We start from the raw sequence: 15,954 nt of genomic DNA, 5'->3' as shown, positions 1-15,954 counted from the left end.
TCCAGTTGGTCAGCTTAAGTTCATGAGTTTGACCTGCCTTTAACCCACAGTTAATTTGTCAAATGCTCACCTCATGTTCAAGAAAGAGGGCTCTTAGTTGTCCTTTGGACCAGAAGTCCATGGCATAGGCTAGCAGTTTTGTAGACACTGTGTTGATCCGAAGGAAGTTCCCAACAAACACCACTCGCTCAATTTTCTGATACACAAAAAAGGAGACAAAAATTAGGAGACACCAAGCCTTGTTATCTGTCTGAGAATCAAGTCAAATGCAAGAACAACAGGACACAACTTCCCTTAAATCTGTGTGATGTCATTCCACATTTATCACTTCATTTCTGTCAACTAATCAGCTCTAATATAGAAATATCACTGGGCATAATGGGCTATAGTTAACCTGGTGCTTTCTATTTCTATGATGAACACTGTCAACTGCAGTGTCTTCTTCTTATTTTTTTTATTTATTTATTTTTAGGAAAGTGTGATGCATCATTTATCATGTCAATAAATCAAACTAAGCCCACATGTAAACTGTCACACAATAAACAGGCCTTTGAGCTAGAAATCTTTTATAAAGACACTTCTGAAACTAAATGCAACCCCTCTTCTAAACCACATGGTGGTGCTAGAAACTAATAAAATGGTGACAAAAAAGCAAGCAATCAAATGCTGATTAAATAATTAACCATAATACAGCCTTAAAGAGATTAAATTTTGTTATATTGTGTAATTTTATAATTGTATATAAACACTTAGGTTGTATTTTTGTGGCTGTAATGGCTTGGCTCAGCTCAGAGGAAAATTTAGGGGTGAAATATAATCATCAGGATGGAGGGCCTTAAAATCTAATGACGACTTTTAAAAACATTAAACAATTTCAAGTAAAAAAACTCTCGTTTAATCAAAAGCAAACAAAAAAGCGCCAGCAGACCCTCTGACTACGGGCCTGTGCCTGTCTTTGCTGCAGTTCTTTGTGCAGTGATAGCCCTGTACAATGCTGCTTGATCGCCATGCCACAAGGCAACACTGTAAAGAAGCTCACAGCACACAGAAAGTCCTCAGAGACATGCCTGCTGCCACTGACACACTTTCAAATCCAGCTTCAGCTCTTTTTCACTCAACTTTCCACTGACCCGCTGGGAACCAGTGAACGGTTCAGATTATCGGTTTTATTATTCATTTGATATACTCTATGCACTTTTTTTTTTTTTGTGAGAACCCATGATACCAAAATGATCATCTGGGTCATTTCTGATTATCTAAAATTTGTTACTAAACTCAAATGATCACTTATAGTGTTCTAGGTGGAAATCTGGAGTTTGTGTGACAGTAATAACAAAACTGGTGATATTTTCAACATCAGGAAAAGCTAAATCATTTTAGAACAATTTTGTTTTCGTTGTATTTACTATTCAAAACATTTTGCACAACACAGCAAAAAGTAAACCTCATTGCTCTGATAACCAGTGATAGCAAAGCCAGAAGTTTTAAAGTTAGTTTTTATATTTTCAGAAAGTATGTGGTTCACTTTACGTTGTTAAACCTGAGTGGAGTGAATCTCTTGTTTAGGTGGGTCATTAAAGCCCTTTTCACGCAGTCTGTTTCAGGTTGAGACTGATGTGCCTTCATTGAACATCTGTGTCCTGTGTGTAAGCACAGAGGCAGAATGAGGGTCAGACTTGCTGCGCCCGTGATACGCCACTGAGTCGGTTACGGAGGTAGTTACGGAGTCGAATTAGTGCAAAAAGTGGAAGGGCAACGCGGCACAGCTCAGCTGTACATTCCAATGCTTCGCTATGCTTCCTCTGTTTGGGCTGAGTGAATTACCACAGCGGAACAGGCCGTTAAAATGTGTAAAAACAACATTATGTAGGTGATAAGGCAACTCAGTGAACTGATAAACAAGAGACACAACGCAAAACACCAGCATCTCACATCATATCTTTATATGTGTCATTAAGATTATATCAACATTCCTTCTTTTTATTTCTTAATAACTTTTATTTTCTATATTTATGTTGGTGTATTACATAACATGCAGTAAACGCCTGGTTCGTCGCTTATAGGTGATAGTGACGTGTGTGTGTGTGTGTGTGTTTTTGGGCGTGTGTATACCTCGTTGACAGCGCACATGCGTGCGATGGATCCTATGTTATTAGTGATGGTGACCAGTGTGGCTCTGGCCAGGTCTTCCTTACTGATGCTGTCTCGCTTCTCTTTGCTCATCATGTGACCAAAACTGTGAAACAAGCCATATGAAACATGACACTTAAATAAAAAAAAGAAATAATAAAGAAATGAAGAAAAAATAAAGAAAAACAATCTGTCGTTTTAAATGAAAGCCCGACTCGGCTACAGTTTAAGTTTAACAAAGGGTGGCACAGAATGCAACTCTGAGAAGCAACGTTTATCTCAGAGTTTGTATTTTGTTTCACTAAATAACAGAAGGGAACACATGGATTAGAATCTGATTTCTGTGCTAAAATCTGCTGTATTACTCCGCTTTATGGATTAACCTTTGAACTCAGCCGCATGTTTACAGAACACATACTAAGCCCAGAGTGAGCTGGTGTGGATGTGATGTGTCACCATTTGCTGGTATTCACCTTCCCCAGCTTGTATAAAACCTTGTTCATTCATTTCAAATAACCCATGCTCTCATTATGATGTTATGTGAGAAACCTGCTAATTAGTGTGCAGTTTCTGAGCTAATTTTAGACACTTTACATAATGAGTTTAATGATTTGGATCCAATTACTTAATTAGCCATACATTCAATTCAGTACAATTTAAATTCAGCTAATCCAGTTAAAAAATCTTTAAGATTTACTTCAGGGCTGAACCATATTCCAAGTCAACCATTAGTATTAGGTGAATATTCAACATTGTTATTACTGGTGTATTTTTTCACCATGGTTATGAGAAATACATTATTCACAGCTGCTGAGCAGTTACAGTGCAGTCCAGTGCTCCAGCTGTGCAGCCATCCGGAAGTAAACTATCATAACATCTCCTGTGATGTTTACATGAATTAAAGCCCGGGGTTTGATTGTTTTTCATCATCAGAGTATTTAATGTCTGTCTGGAATCAAATGCTGCACTGACTCCCTGCTCACCTGGATGCGACAGCAGAGCCCTGTAAGCCAAAGCGCTCATAGTCTCCACCGTAGATATCTTTCACCAGTTTGTCCACATTTGTAGAGTCGCCCTTGCTGGCCATTTCCAAAGCCTCCTCGAATGTCTCGCAGCCCGTCAGTAGACAGCAAAGGCCCAGGAACGTACCTCCTCCCAGACTGAAAATAAGGCAGAAAGAGAGGATGAGTACACGCAAGAAAGGGAGAAAAGACTAGAGAAAGAGTATTTAAAAGAGGCAAGAGGAAAAGCAAAAGGCAAGGAAAACGAACAAAGGAATGAATATATAGGGAAGAAGGGAATAAAATAAGTGAGGACGAGAGGTGTGGATATGAATGACTGCATGAATGCATACGTTCTACAGTTGATGAACATAACTGACAGTTTGCACAAAATCACACTATATGATTGTTAATTGGTCATTTTTCATTTTCAGCAGAAGGCTAAAGCAGCATGGTTACTTCTACTGCCCTTAGACACCAGAGAAGAATAATTTACATCACGCAGCGTCAGTGTTACAGTAACGTTAACGATGGGCGATATGGCAGAAAAATACGGAGCTCAACAGTGAGTGTTTAAAGGTGGATGTCTGGGCTCACTTCAGATTGTATGAACGTACTGGAAAGCATGACGTAAGTGAGACACCGGCGGTGTTCAAAATCTGTCTTGCAAAAATTAAAGGCTTTCTTGCTGCAACTAACGTGAGAAACCACTCTTTTTCTCCTGAATGATCAACTGCAACCTTAAGGAACACATCCAGCTCAACTATTCAGCCTAGACCTGACGGAGCTCTGTAAGCTTTGTGCTCCCAATCGGAGAGAGGAAAGAGAATCCCCAAATCTGCAGATCTTATTCCGTTCTCATTTCACTAGCCGTTTAAGACCTTGGATCTGTGGTAAAGCTCCCAACTTCTGTTAGATGCTTTGAATCATTAACACGTCGATCGTAATGGAATCAGACAGTGAGGCCAGTAAAGAGTGACCCCTCTGACAAACTGTTCTCACTCTGATGGCCTAGAAGTCAAACTACACCTCCTCAGACAGATGCACCATGTATGGAGACACTCTGATGCAACAGTGAGGAGCCTCACCTTCTATTTTCATAACAAGGACGTAACAAATGATCAGTGGTGTACTGTGACAGCACATGAACACACGCTGAACTCTGTGCTTGGTTGGATTCGTTTATCAGCTGAACAAAGATGATAATCAAAGACTATCAGGAGGGTGGTTCAAACATGAAGTAAAATTAGAATGGAATCAAACACAACAACCGCAGGTCCGAGAGGTACGCATTTTTACGGGTTGACGATATCTAATCACACCTCGTTCTACAGTTACATAAGGACAAAAGTACACAAAGTGAAATGGTTGTTGTTGGAATTCGAACACTTGAGTTTGTGACATCTCACTTATCTGATAGACCTGCTGAAGCTATAAAAGATCCTTATCTACGAAAACCTTTTGTGCATACCCAGAGAGAAAAATTACTTCAAGTTCAATACTCCATGATTTACGACCTAAAGTTGACATCAGTGCAAAAACGGCTACGATCTTTAAGTTGTTCTGCACTAGTGCCAAAGTAACAACACTCTTAAGTACTGTACGTATCTGTTAAATTCAGCTCCTCTCTACTTCACAAGGACCCGTTTCCCAACCCGAGCCTTTTTGTGTCATCAATTTACTCCACCATTCAGTTCATTTGTTCACTTCACAGTCAGGACACATGACAGCAGAATACTGGGCTTTTTTTTTTAAAGAAAGAAGCATATAATTCTGTTCTGCAAACTCAGAAACAAATAAACTAAATATGCAAGTCACAACAGTATGAGTGGATGCCACCCCTCCTCACCTGGTCCCAGTCACCCGTTTGTAGTTGTTCTCCGAGTACACAGCCAGTATGGAGACCCCAGAGCCGATATTTACCAGCAGCATGGGGAAGGGGTTGTCCAGGTTACAGGGTTTCTTCACACAGCTGTGGGTGTCCGACGGGTTCTGGAAGTAGTAGCACTCTGGGTGTCCATTAAAACCAACCCTGTCGATATACAGCAGCCCACGGATAAGGCAGTCCAACTCGTCCAGCTTTAGCAGCTCCAAGTCGGCCATCTGCAGCACAGTAGGAGGCAATATGAGGTATAGAGAGGACAATGTTTGCTGCTCAACACTTACAGAGGGGTTTAAACGGCTATGTATAATTAGAAAAAAATATATACCAAAACTTTCTTCCAAAGCGGAGATTTGAATACGATTTTTAAAGCACTTTAAAATGTTGGGGTCAGTTTGTGCCGAAGCACCATGGGAGAGTTCTCTGATCCTCATGTACTGCAGACAAGGTCAGTGAACTCAGCAAAAAAGACACCGAGACAGGAACCCACTTTATATGAGCAACACATTTAGAAATTATGGAAATAATGCAAAATAAAACCCTCTAGTAGTGACCGTGACAACATAGACTCAGACTTTTCCTTTACTCTGAGGTGACGTCACTGAATGCCTTATCTTGTGTCACCAACAGTCAGAAACACAAAAATAATAATACAAGACAAGTTACAAACGTTCCCATTTGAGAAGCTGTCGCTGTGAAAAGACTTCAGTTGAATCTATTACCAAAACGGCTAAAGGTTACTTTATTTTTCCCCTCACACACTCACCGTTCTGAAGTCATTCTCGAACTTGTACGCGCCGCCTCCCGTAGCGCAGAGTGTCGTGTGCAGGCTCGAGAAGTTCTTGTCCCGTCCCATCTGAATGAAACGAGGCATGGCCTGTGTTGGGAAGCGGATGAAGTGCAGGTTCCCCGTCCTCCCGAACATGTTCAGGTTCCTCAGCTCCAGGTGGACATCACGGACACCCGTTTTACCTGAGTGAGGAGGGAAGGCTCTTTAAAATACGGGGATCTGACACACACAGCAGTTAGAGGGTCCAACTACCCACACGTGTGTGTGTGAGCATACATACCATAGGCAACATTTGAAGTGAGGTAGCGACGGATGGACTTGAGGTTTTCAACTTCCTCTTGTTCTTCCTCTGCAGTTATATCGACTGGCTCAAAATAGACCAACTTGACCAAGGTTCCACCGATGTCCATTCCGAACCAGGGGAAGGCTGGAGGAACAAACAAACTGATTAACCTCTTTAAAATAAGACAATATGATCGAAATGACATCCGCATCTTACAAGAAACTGTTCATATGAAAAGTATTGTGTTATTATGTGAATGTGGTCAAAGATGTGATCATATTGTGGTTGAAATATGAGGCTGCAGGTATCAACTCTAAAGAAAAAGAAAAAAAAGACTAGAGAATGAATGATTTAAGCAAAGTTGGGTGCAGTTTAGCTAAACAAAACTGAGCTTCATTATGATTATCATTCTTTTTAATTGCACAGTAAAGTTTTTTTAAATATCTTATTAAGATTAAAGTTATCTTTCAATACATAATACTGACCGAGATGGTTAGCTTTTACCGCCTTTTTAAGGCATTTTGTTAAGTATGTCCATTTGCTTATAACTTTCAATCAGATAATGATTTATTTCATCAATAAAACACCAGAGGGACCCAATGTCCATCACAACTTCACAGCATCTCTGACCATACCTTCTGATGTCTTGTTTTTGGGCTACCAACATCCAAAAACCTAAATGAATGTGTTTAAAAGGATATAAAACAGAGAAGAGCCTCACAAAAACATACTTAAGAGGCTGTATCTATTCTTCTATGACATATTAAAAAGTAAATGTCTTTGGCGTTTGGACTATTGTTCCGGCTAAACAAATATAGTAACGCATCATTGCAGATGCCATCATGACCAGAGGAACAGTATTATGAGTGAACTGATGGTAAGGTTAGTGGATGGTCAGGAATAATGAAAATAAAATATTGCAGAACAACAGGCTGGTAAAACTGGTTGGAAAAAAAAAAAGAGCTCACCATGGCTAATGTTGCCATGGAAACAGATACCCCTCCCCCATCATCTCCATCTCTAACACACTCTTCAGCTTCCCATTTTCTCCTTGCTGCTCCTTCGCCTCGGTCGCAGCCTTGAACAAACCATCCATCTTCTTACCTCTCTCTCCATCCCCCATCAGACCAGCGCTCACAATTAAATCAAGATTCACTGAAACTAAAGTAGGAAAAACAATGCTGCAGGAGGCGTTTAATGCACCACAAAGCAAACCTTCAGTTTTTCATTTATTTGAGTGATTAAAGCTTAAACACTGGCTGATCATATTCTATTCTTATATCAATGTAATATGTATAAGAATATAGGAATATATAGGACTGCTGGTCAGAAGAAAGAAAAAAAAAAACACAAGCTATCTGTTTAATGATGAATTAAGAATGTAATCAAAGAGGGACATAAGCAGGGATGGTTTTTAACAAAGGAAAAACTAAATTAATATTTTCATTTGAAATTTGATGGTCGTCGCTTGTTTTGAAAAACTGAAAAACTGTGAATTTATACAAGACTAAACTTGATGATGTGAATCAACATTAACTAAAGACACACAATACAAAAAGTCCAGGTTATCGTCCAACACAAATTGACAATAACTGCATCAAACTGTACGTTTGTTAGAAAAATTGTAAAGTGATTTTCTGTTGGAGCTGTCGATACACGGCTATTTTTAGCAGACACCAGCACTGACCCATTTCTGCTGGCACGAGCAGTTGAACTGATACCAAAGTTCTGGTTGAACAACTCAGGGACTGATGGAGTTTTAACCGTCATGATGACACAATAAGGTTACCGAAGGCCAGACTGGAGAGGTGCCGCCACGATTCTTCACTTTTATTTTTGTTGCGGAGGTTCAGAGTTGATGGAGAATACAGGAAAAGGTTAGCTGATGACATTCGAATACAGGAGCTGCCATTTTGACCAATCAGTCTCTGTATTTTGGAATAATATGAACCTTGTGGAAGTGCTCAAGCAGCATGTGTCCAATTAAACGTGTTGTTGTGGAAAATGCCTGCATTCACCAAAGGAATGTGTTGAATCCATCTATTTAGAGTGTGATGGTGGGCCGACCCACTGAGCCACCAGGACACTGAAAACCACAGTGATTTATGTATAAACAATCTTACTCATGCAGGAAGCTTGTTTAAAGATGTTTAAGTGAGTTTCTTGAACATCGTGACCGATTCTTTTGTTTTGAGCAGTTGGAAAAAACATGTTGATTGTATCAACTAGAATCTGAATTGCACTTACTACATAAGAAAATGCACAACATTTCCCTTCACGTGCCGACTACCAACTGATTTAAGACTGAGCATCCAAACAAAAGATCAGTCTGCAACAAACTAAAAAAGATGGAAGCTCAGCTGATATCATGAATGTACAAAATGAGCCTCAGCACCAACCAGAGGCGTGGTAGCATGAGTTGACTTCGGGTTGCATGAGTGCAAAAGGTTCTGAAATGTATAGATGGTAAAGATGGCGCCATGACTTCCTGTAGTATTCATACTTAATTCATCAGAATCTTAAGCAGTTTATCAATATCTCCCGAGAGGATCTTGCCAAGAACATATGTGGCCTGACCTGAATCCAACAGAAGTTTGATGTAAAAAGAGAGGTTAGAGCATCTCAAGCAGTCCAAGAAGATTTGTTTTTTTGACTGATGAGAGACGGACAGTATGCAAGCATTGTATGAAAAGAATGCCGTACGCCGCGGCAATTTAGGTTCAATTTGTGGAAGAAGAAGTTTATTAAACGCTCATGCTACATCATGCATGTAAAGCATTGTAAAGCAACTGCAGTAAAACATTTCAAAATGCATGTGCAACTCGGTTAAATAAAAGTCTGACAGCCTATTAAACACAATAACTCTGGTATTTGCAAGCCCTCAGTGGTCCCTTAAGTCTGCATATGACTGCTGGTACACCCTGTGCTATCAGCATGGCCCCAAATGGAAGATCAGGAGATGGAACTATTTCACAACAGACAGCTGAGAGGGACAAAGTGACTCAGTCTGGTTTATTGAGTCAAAGTCCACTTTCAGATAAGGACTGCTTTGAATCTTGGGGTCCAGCGCCCTGTATTACGAAGCAGATTCACGCATTCAGGGTATCTTCTGGTTATCTGGCTTAACTAACCAACAATGGAGACCTCAAGGGTCCATCACAGGGCTAACACAGAGACAAACAACCATACTCATTCACTCTTAGGGTCAAGATAAGAATAATCAATTGACCTAACATGCATGTTTTTGAACAATGCAAGAAAGCCAGAGTACCCGGAGAAAACCAGGATGCAGGGCTGACAAAAAAAAAGCAAGAAAAAGAAGACGACGGAGACACCGCCATGTCATTTCAGCACAAGTGAATAAGTGTCTTTCATTAAATGCATGTGCTGCAGGTGTATTCATGAGGGATGTGAGAATATCAGTGTTACTGTGTCAGATGCAGCATCTGCCAGTGGACTTATTGTAAATGTAGATCATAATCGTCTCATGAAGGTGCTTCTCAAAGAAAGTCAAATTATTCAGTCTGAGAACTGACCGGTATAGTGCTGTAGATGCCATAAATCATCACCAAATGTTAATATCCACATCAGATAATGTTTTCCAGTATCGCTGTCTGGGTGGAATAAATATCAATGTGGAAGTCGCACGTTAACTAATGAACTGGGTGAAACATCAGTGTCACGTCCAATGAGCTGCACACATTAGACGAGTCAGATTTGACTTGAATTCTGTTTCTCCAGACAAGGAGAATTCTATTGAGTTCATTTCTGCCTGTTAAATGCTGCTGGCAGTGACGTTGGTTATCACAGTGATGTATCACGGTGATGTGGCTTTTTTTTTTTGTGTTTCAGGTTTAAAGTTTGTGTTCGAGTTAGCAAACTAGTTTTCCAACAAATGCTGGGCCACGACAGCTGTGTGGGAAAAACAAAGTGAGTTTTTCAAGTGTTTCATGACAGACTGAGAGGAGGAGTTCTTCTCCTCTCAACACCAGCTCACATTTGTCATCTTTACCGTAAAGAATTGGAACTGTAGTTTAAGAGGAGGATCTAAATAATATTTTGTTTTTGCTCTCTGGTGTTTTTTTTAAGATGTAAAATGATTCAAAAACAAAAATAGTTGGGAAAGCCATTTTGTGGCTGCCCCAAAAACAGCCACAAAATGCAACTAACTGGTTGCAGTCTGGAGCCCTGAACTGGTGGCGTAAACAGAATGAGCTGGAGTCTAACCCACTATTCAGTGAATCCTATGGTACTGTATGTTGTGATTTAGAAAACTGAAGGCATAACAGCATCTTGCCTGATTACCAGCCAGTGAAAACTCATCCTGTTCATTTCTCAAAATCTGATTAAAATCGTAGTACATCGAATTTGTTCTAAAATGTAAGAAACTGTGTCACTGCCTGTGTTGATGGAGTTGGATTGTAATCACTGTTAAGGTGTGTCAGGTTACAACACAGAGGCAGAAGCTGATTAACTTTCATATTTCTGTAATAAACATCTTTCGGCTTGCACCCCTGCTATCAGGCAGCAGCTAAAACCAGCTGTGAGACCAGCTGTGAGACCTGTTGCAACACCGCTTACCTTTCCAGCTGCTGTGGTGGAGCTGCTGCAGCTGGAAAGGTAACAGCAGTCCCCTCACCTTTCGTTCTGCTGACTCTTTGCCACCATCCCCTCTCACCCACTGAGCTGTTAGAATTCTGTAAACTTGAACTTAAAAGCACTGAAGCTGCAGCATTTGCGACAGAAAATTAACTTGTCAGAACTTTAAATAAGACAACTAACAGCTTTACAATGTTTTCTATATTAAGAAATACATTTTGTGTGTTTATTCATGCTATGGATAGCTTTAATTTAGGATAAGAGTTTGGATTTACTTCGATTCTAAGGATTAGAACAACATACGAGTCATTTCACCTTTTAAATCTGATGCTATGCACACATTGCATCAACATTTTCTAGAAATCTGAGGGTAAAGTCAGTAAAGTACAAAGCCTTAGGTTTAAATGGTTTAGTGAAGTTGGAAGCTTCACCTTACAGGTCAAAGAAAACAAGCAGCAAAGCCAAGACAGGGCTGTGAAACGCTTGCTGGCTTGCACCTACCTAGAAACAATATACTCTGATATGATGAAAGGAAACACCAGAAGCAGAAGCAACAGAAGCCATTCATGGTACATGACGGTATCTGCCTCAAGTGACCATCATACTTTCCTCCACAGCCTCGGCCAAGAATACACTCACGTGGCTTGACTTTTAAAAACTATCTACATTTCTTTATCTTTACAGTACAACAAAGTGTAGCCTGTTGCTTCAAATCAATGATTAAGTGCTGCTAACTGGGAAGCAGTGATCCTAACTGATATTTGAAATGTTGCTGGGGGGGGCAGTGCTTTGCATTCTGTTTTTCCTTTCTAGACTCTAATGTGGTCAGAGTGGAAGTATCTTAAGAGGCACATGAGCCATGTGACACTAAAACTCCACAGTGAAACCTATACGAGCAAGGAAGAGATCTGTTGATGGGGATGGAAAAGAAACTTGCATGTAAACATACAGGAAATGCCACACTAAGCATGGGAAAACCTAAAGATCTCGGTTCAGCAAGAACATGGACAAGAAGTACAAGAACATCTCAGCCAAATGCTTCGATGTCTGTGTGAACAGAGGTCTGTGCGTGCAGAAAACAAAAAGACAACCTCGAGACAGATAAGAGGAGCGAATCCTTTGTTCCAACCGGCAAACAACAAGAAAAAGAGAGTGAAATGAAAGTGGGAAATACAGTACACAACAGATAAGAATCCCAAGTAGTTTTGGACTCGACTAGAAAACGCAGAGCACAACAGTAGCGTACAGTACATCTTCTTGGGGAAATTTGGATCGACTCATGCCTTGTTTGGCAGATGGGGAGATTTTTTTATTCTTTACTGGACAGTCGACAGTTTATATGCAGTGGAAAAAGAGGAGAGATTTATGCAACAAAGATATCAGTCTCAATTTCCACCAGATATGCTGCATTTCAACAGTGTTCTAATCCCTTCAGTCACATAAGTGAACAGGAGAACAATGCTAACACAAATGGGATTCATGCTAGGTGAAGACGGACCAGCGTCCAGTCCAAACATATTCTGAAGTCCTTTCTGCTGCTAGACATGTAAACATTAGCAGCATTGGGTCAAAGTTTCCACTTCATGAAAAATGCATTTCCTCACAGATGTGCCAAGTGTTTTGTCCTCGGAGTGTCGGTTTCTCCACGCTGTGAGGAGGATCTCCTTGGAGGGAAGGCTTGGCAAATAATACAGCGTGAATATTTCTTACAACATCAATGAGTTTGTGCACACCAACGTCATCTTATTCACAGTAAATCTACGTTTCCATTAATCATTTAAAGAATTCGGTCATTTTTGTGCACAGAAGTTGTTTGGCGAAGTTGTCTTAAAACACTTGGATCCAGTATTCTGAATAATAACAGCAGCAACCAGAGTCCTCGATTTACAAGCAAAAATGTTTTATTCAAACCAATCATCTCCATCTAAGGACTGTTTCCCCTCATTACTATTCATCTGTGCAGTGAAAACAACAAAACAAGTCACACTTTATGCCTGAGGAAACAATATTACTGATACTACAGTATATCACTCTTACATAAAAAAAACACGTGGCTCTTCTTTTATTCATTTACTGACACTCTGTGGCTAAGTTTAAACATAAATCTTATAAAAACCTGCACAAACAGTAATTTAGAAGTACTTCAGCAATTCCTGTCAACTTTTCTTTAACCCAGGAATTTAAATCCCCTCAAGTGTTGCAGCAGGAAGGCAAAACAGTAAAGGATTCCAAGGCAATGTTGAGACTTCCTTCCATAAATGAAGATTGAGTTAAAAACTTAATCTAATTTCCCCCTTTAACATGACATATCCAGAGCTTCTGCTTAAACCCCCCCCCCCCCCCCCCCCCCCACACACACACACATCACGCAGACAGACTGTGTGCAGCCAAAGGGCACCGTGACAAGGAGCAGGGCAAGAGGAATGATCTGATCCATGTAGGTGAAAGGCCTCTGGCCTAACAAACACCTGCCTTCCACTCGATGCCCACATGGTAGACACAATATAAAAGCCTGAACAGTCTACTAGGAGGAGCATCATTTGTGTTGCTTTTGTGCTGTTCAGCTGAACCTGTCCTGTTCTGTTCTGTTCTGTTCTCTGTCTGTGATAAGACAAGAAAAAAAAACATTAAAAAATAAAAAATATCAGCCACAGCTTGTTTTTACACAACAGATACAATGATGAACACATCAGAACACTTGACATGAAGTTTTGTCCTCAGTTATATCCTGATTCACTGTTGCAACATTTTCCTTTACTGTGCATCACTTTTACTTAACTAACACAAATTATTCTGATTGTAATAAGAATAGTCAACCCAGAATAGTTTACAGCATGAATTAATTAATTGCTCTACAAGATGTGAGCCATCACAAAGTAGTAACAAAATGCTTGTTTTGACAACCAACAGTCAAAAAAATGCTAAATCTTATTTACAGTGATATGAATTAAAGATAGCTGCAAACACAAATGTGAGATGAGTAATGAGTTGGTCCTTTCTTTCAGATAACTTCATTCTGAAATATGCCTTTCGTTTCACATATTACAACCAACCACTGTACTAACAGCTACTGCTACTACCATGTTTACCCATCAATATCAGACACAGTCAGGTCTGAAAATCATGAGCTGACATTTCTCTATCTGGGACAGTTAGTCTGCCATTACATCTACTTTTCCAGGTAAAATGACACCAGACTGAAGAAAGAAAATGTGAAGACGGAAGTCTTCGCTTTTCAGAAAAATGAAGCCCAAAAGTGGGACTGCACCCAGTTTCAAAGGGAGGAGAGGTTTCAGTTGTCTTTTTGGGTATGTCGCAGATTGGACACTTCCCCTAATCCTAATTTACATGATCACTGACACAAACTCATCCTTCCTAAATTCTAAGTGAAACTCACTCACAGATCCTGTACATGATCCATCTATAATAGGCAGGAGTGGAACATTGACCTGACCTGTGGAGGACCTTTTTGTCAAACATGTATCTTTTTAATGGGAGTTATTGTGTGACTAAATTAACACATGCTCTAGCTGTAAGGGCTAATCCCGAAGAGCTGGAAACTGGGTGTGCCAAAGCATTCAATCACAAACTGTTCCTTCTAATCTGAAAAAGTTACTTAAACCCAAAACCATGGAGGGAGTTTCAGTCACAGTCCTAATTTGGATTTGTTGCAACATTATTGCCCTTTCTGATACTGGAACATTTAACTGTATTATAGACATCCTTTTTGTTTTCTAGGACAAATAAAATCCTTTTAAAGCATAAAATTTCCCCTCATTTTTCCTAAATCCCATAACTACTTTATAGGTAATTGAGTCAGAACACAGACTGATACGATACAACTCAAATTAAACAAAAGGCTCAGCAGAACTCATTGCTATTTTGCAAATAAAATGTATAAAAGCGGGTTGAAGTCCAGACCTACACAGGCAATGTTGTGGGTAATCACCGATCCCAATGGTTCACAGGGGAGCTAACGTGTAACCCTACAAAAGCACAGTAACGCAGCATGATGTGAACGAGGCTGATTCAAATCCTGCCAGCCCCAGAAATTGTGGATGAAAACATGATAATATGCTACTTACCTATGAAAGAGCTGTCTAAGACCATATTTGTGGTCTACTACGACGCTACACTTGAATCTGGTCATAAACATCTTCATATATAGTGCAAAACAAAATTCCACTACACAGTTACACCTACTACTGTAGGTTTTCATCTGATTTGTTTAGTGGGAGTTGCTCTGCACTCTAAGAGCTTTAAAGCTTTACACTGATAATTATACAACCTACCTACTAATACTGCTGTGCAGTCTGTTTGTATGTCAACCACACAGCAAATGTGATGACGAATAAGAAATAGTTTAACGCCATGTGCAGCCCTGACACGTGGACGCACAAGCAGTGGTGTGCAAAACAGAAAAAAAGAGGAGGGATGTCGATGAAGCTGATGAGCAAAAAGACAGAGGTCCCTCAATTTCTTCCACTACTGACATTACCCATAAAATCCAAAGGAGATTTGAAGAGATTACACAAAATAGCAAATTAAATCTGATATAAAGGGAGGGAAATGCTATAGAATAGCTGACAACAATTTCTTTTAGAAACAGAAATTGCAATGGTTGGGCACTGGATATACAACCAGATTTCTGAAGCTAAAGCTATTGTTCTGTAGCTGCTAGGCTGAAAAATTACAGATCTCCAAAAGGAGACATATTTAAGGTCAACCATGACAGGATAAAGTATGTGATGACTGAAAACTATGTCAAATCTCATTAGGCTTCAACTCAGTCATTCCACTACCAATAGCCAATACTTAAACTGCTGCCAAGTCGCTTCCGGCACAAACAAGCGGTACTTCAGGCAGTATTAACCAAAAGTAACCCCAACCTTGAACCACCTCAAAACCCAAACAGAACAAAAGCCTGGGGACAAAAGTAAAAAGATCACATCCCCGAGGGGAACACATACCAGGGTCAGCGCCAACGGGGAAAAGCTTAGAGTTTTATCTGGGTTTATCAGGATGGCTGCTCGCCATCACAGACGAAGTTAGCCATGAAGCAGAGGAGGTCTGACCGGGCATTTCAAAGTTTACAGATGAGATGTCACTTTGATTACGTAACTGGCAGTAAGGACTTTCATTCTCTTGCTTCTCAGCATCACAGCAAAAAAAATAAAAAATAAAAAAAATCATTGCTGGACTATCTGCGACATCACAAATAAATGCTCAAAAACATACAGATAACATCATTACCAGCAGCGGCAGCACA

General features: G+C 40.0%; 1 protein-coding gene across 3 annotated transcripts in view; it reads right to left on the bottom strand.

The window, feature by feature from the left end:
- The window catches only part of pank1a (pantothenate kinase 1a), a 225,008-nt gene that overhangs the window by 205,943 nt on the left and 3,111 nt on the right, over positions 1 to 15,954 (bottom strand). For all 3 annotated transcript variants that reach the window (XR_011917005.1, XM_072390648.1, XM_072390649.1), the window contains exons 2-7: positions 6,084 to 6,230; positions 5,780 to 5,985; positions 4,981 to 5,234; positions 3,114 to 3,290; positions 2,113 to 2,236; positions 71 to 196 (exon numbers count right to left, since the gene is read on the bottom strand). Coding sequence is in view for 2 of the 3 variants with exons in the window: in XM_072390648.1 (XP_072246749.1) it covers positions 71 to 196; positions 2,113 to 2,236; positions 3,114 to 3,290; positions 4,981 to 5,234; positions 5,780 to 5,985; positions 6,084 to 6,230 (1,034 nt within the window). In the remaining variant the exon portion in view is untranslated. The remainder of the gene's footprint in view (positions 1 to 70; positions 197 to 2,112; positions 2,237 to 3,113; positions 3,291 to 4,980; positions 5,235 to 5,779; positions 5,986 to 6,083; positions 6,231 to 15,954) is intronic.

Source organism: Leuresthes tenuis, unplaced genomic scaffold (assembly GCF_036924035.1).
Source record: "Leuresthes tenuis unplaced genomic scaffold, fLeuTen1.0.hap1 SCAF_8, whole genome shotgun sequence".
Taxonomy (NCBI): domain Eukaryota; kingdom Metazoa; phylum Chordata; class Actinopteri; order Atheriniformes; family Atherinopsidae; genus Leuresthes; species Leuresthes tenuis.
The sequence above is the reverse complement of the archived record's forward strand: the minus strand, read 5'-3'. Positions and strand labels throughout refer to the sequence as shown.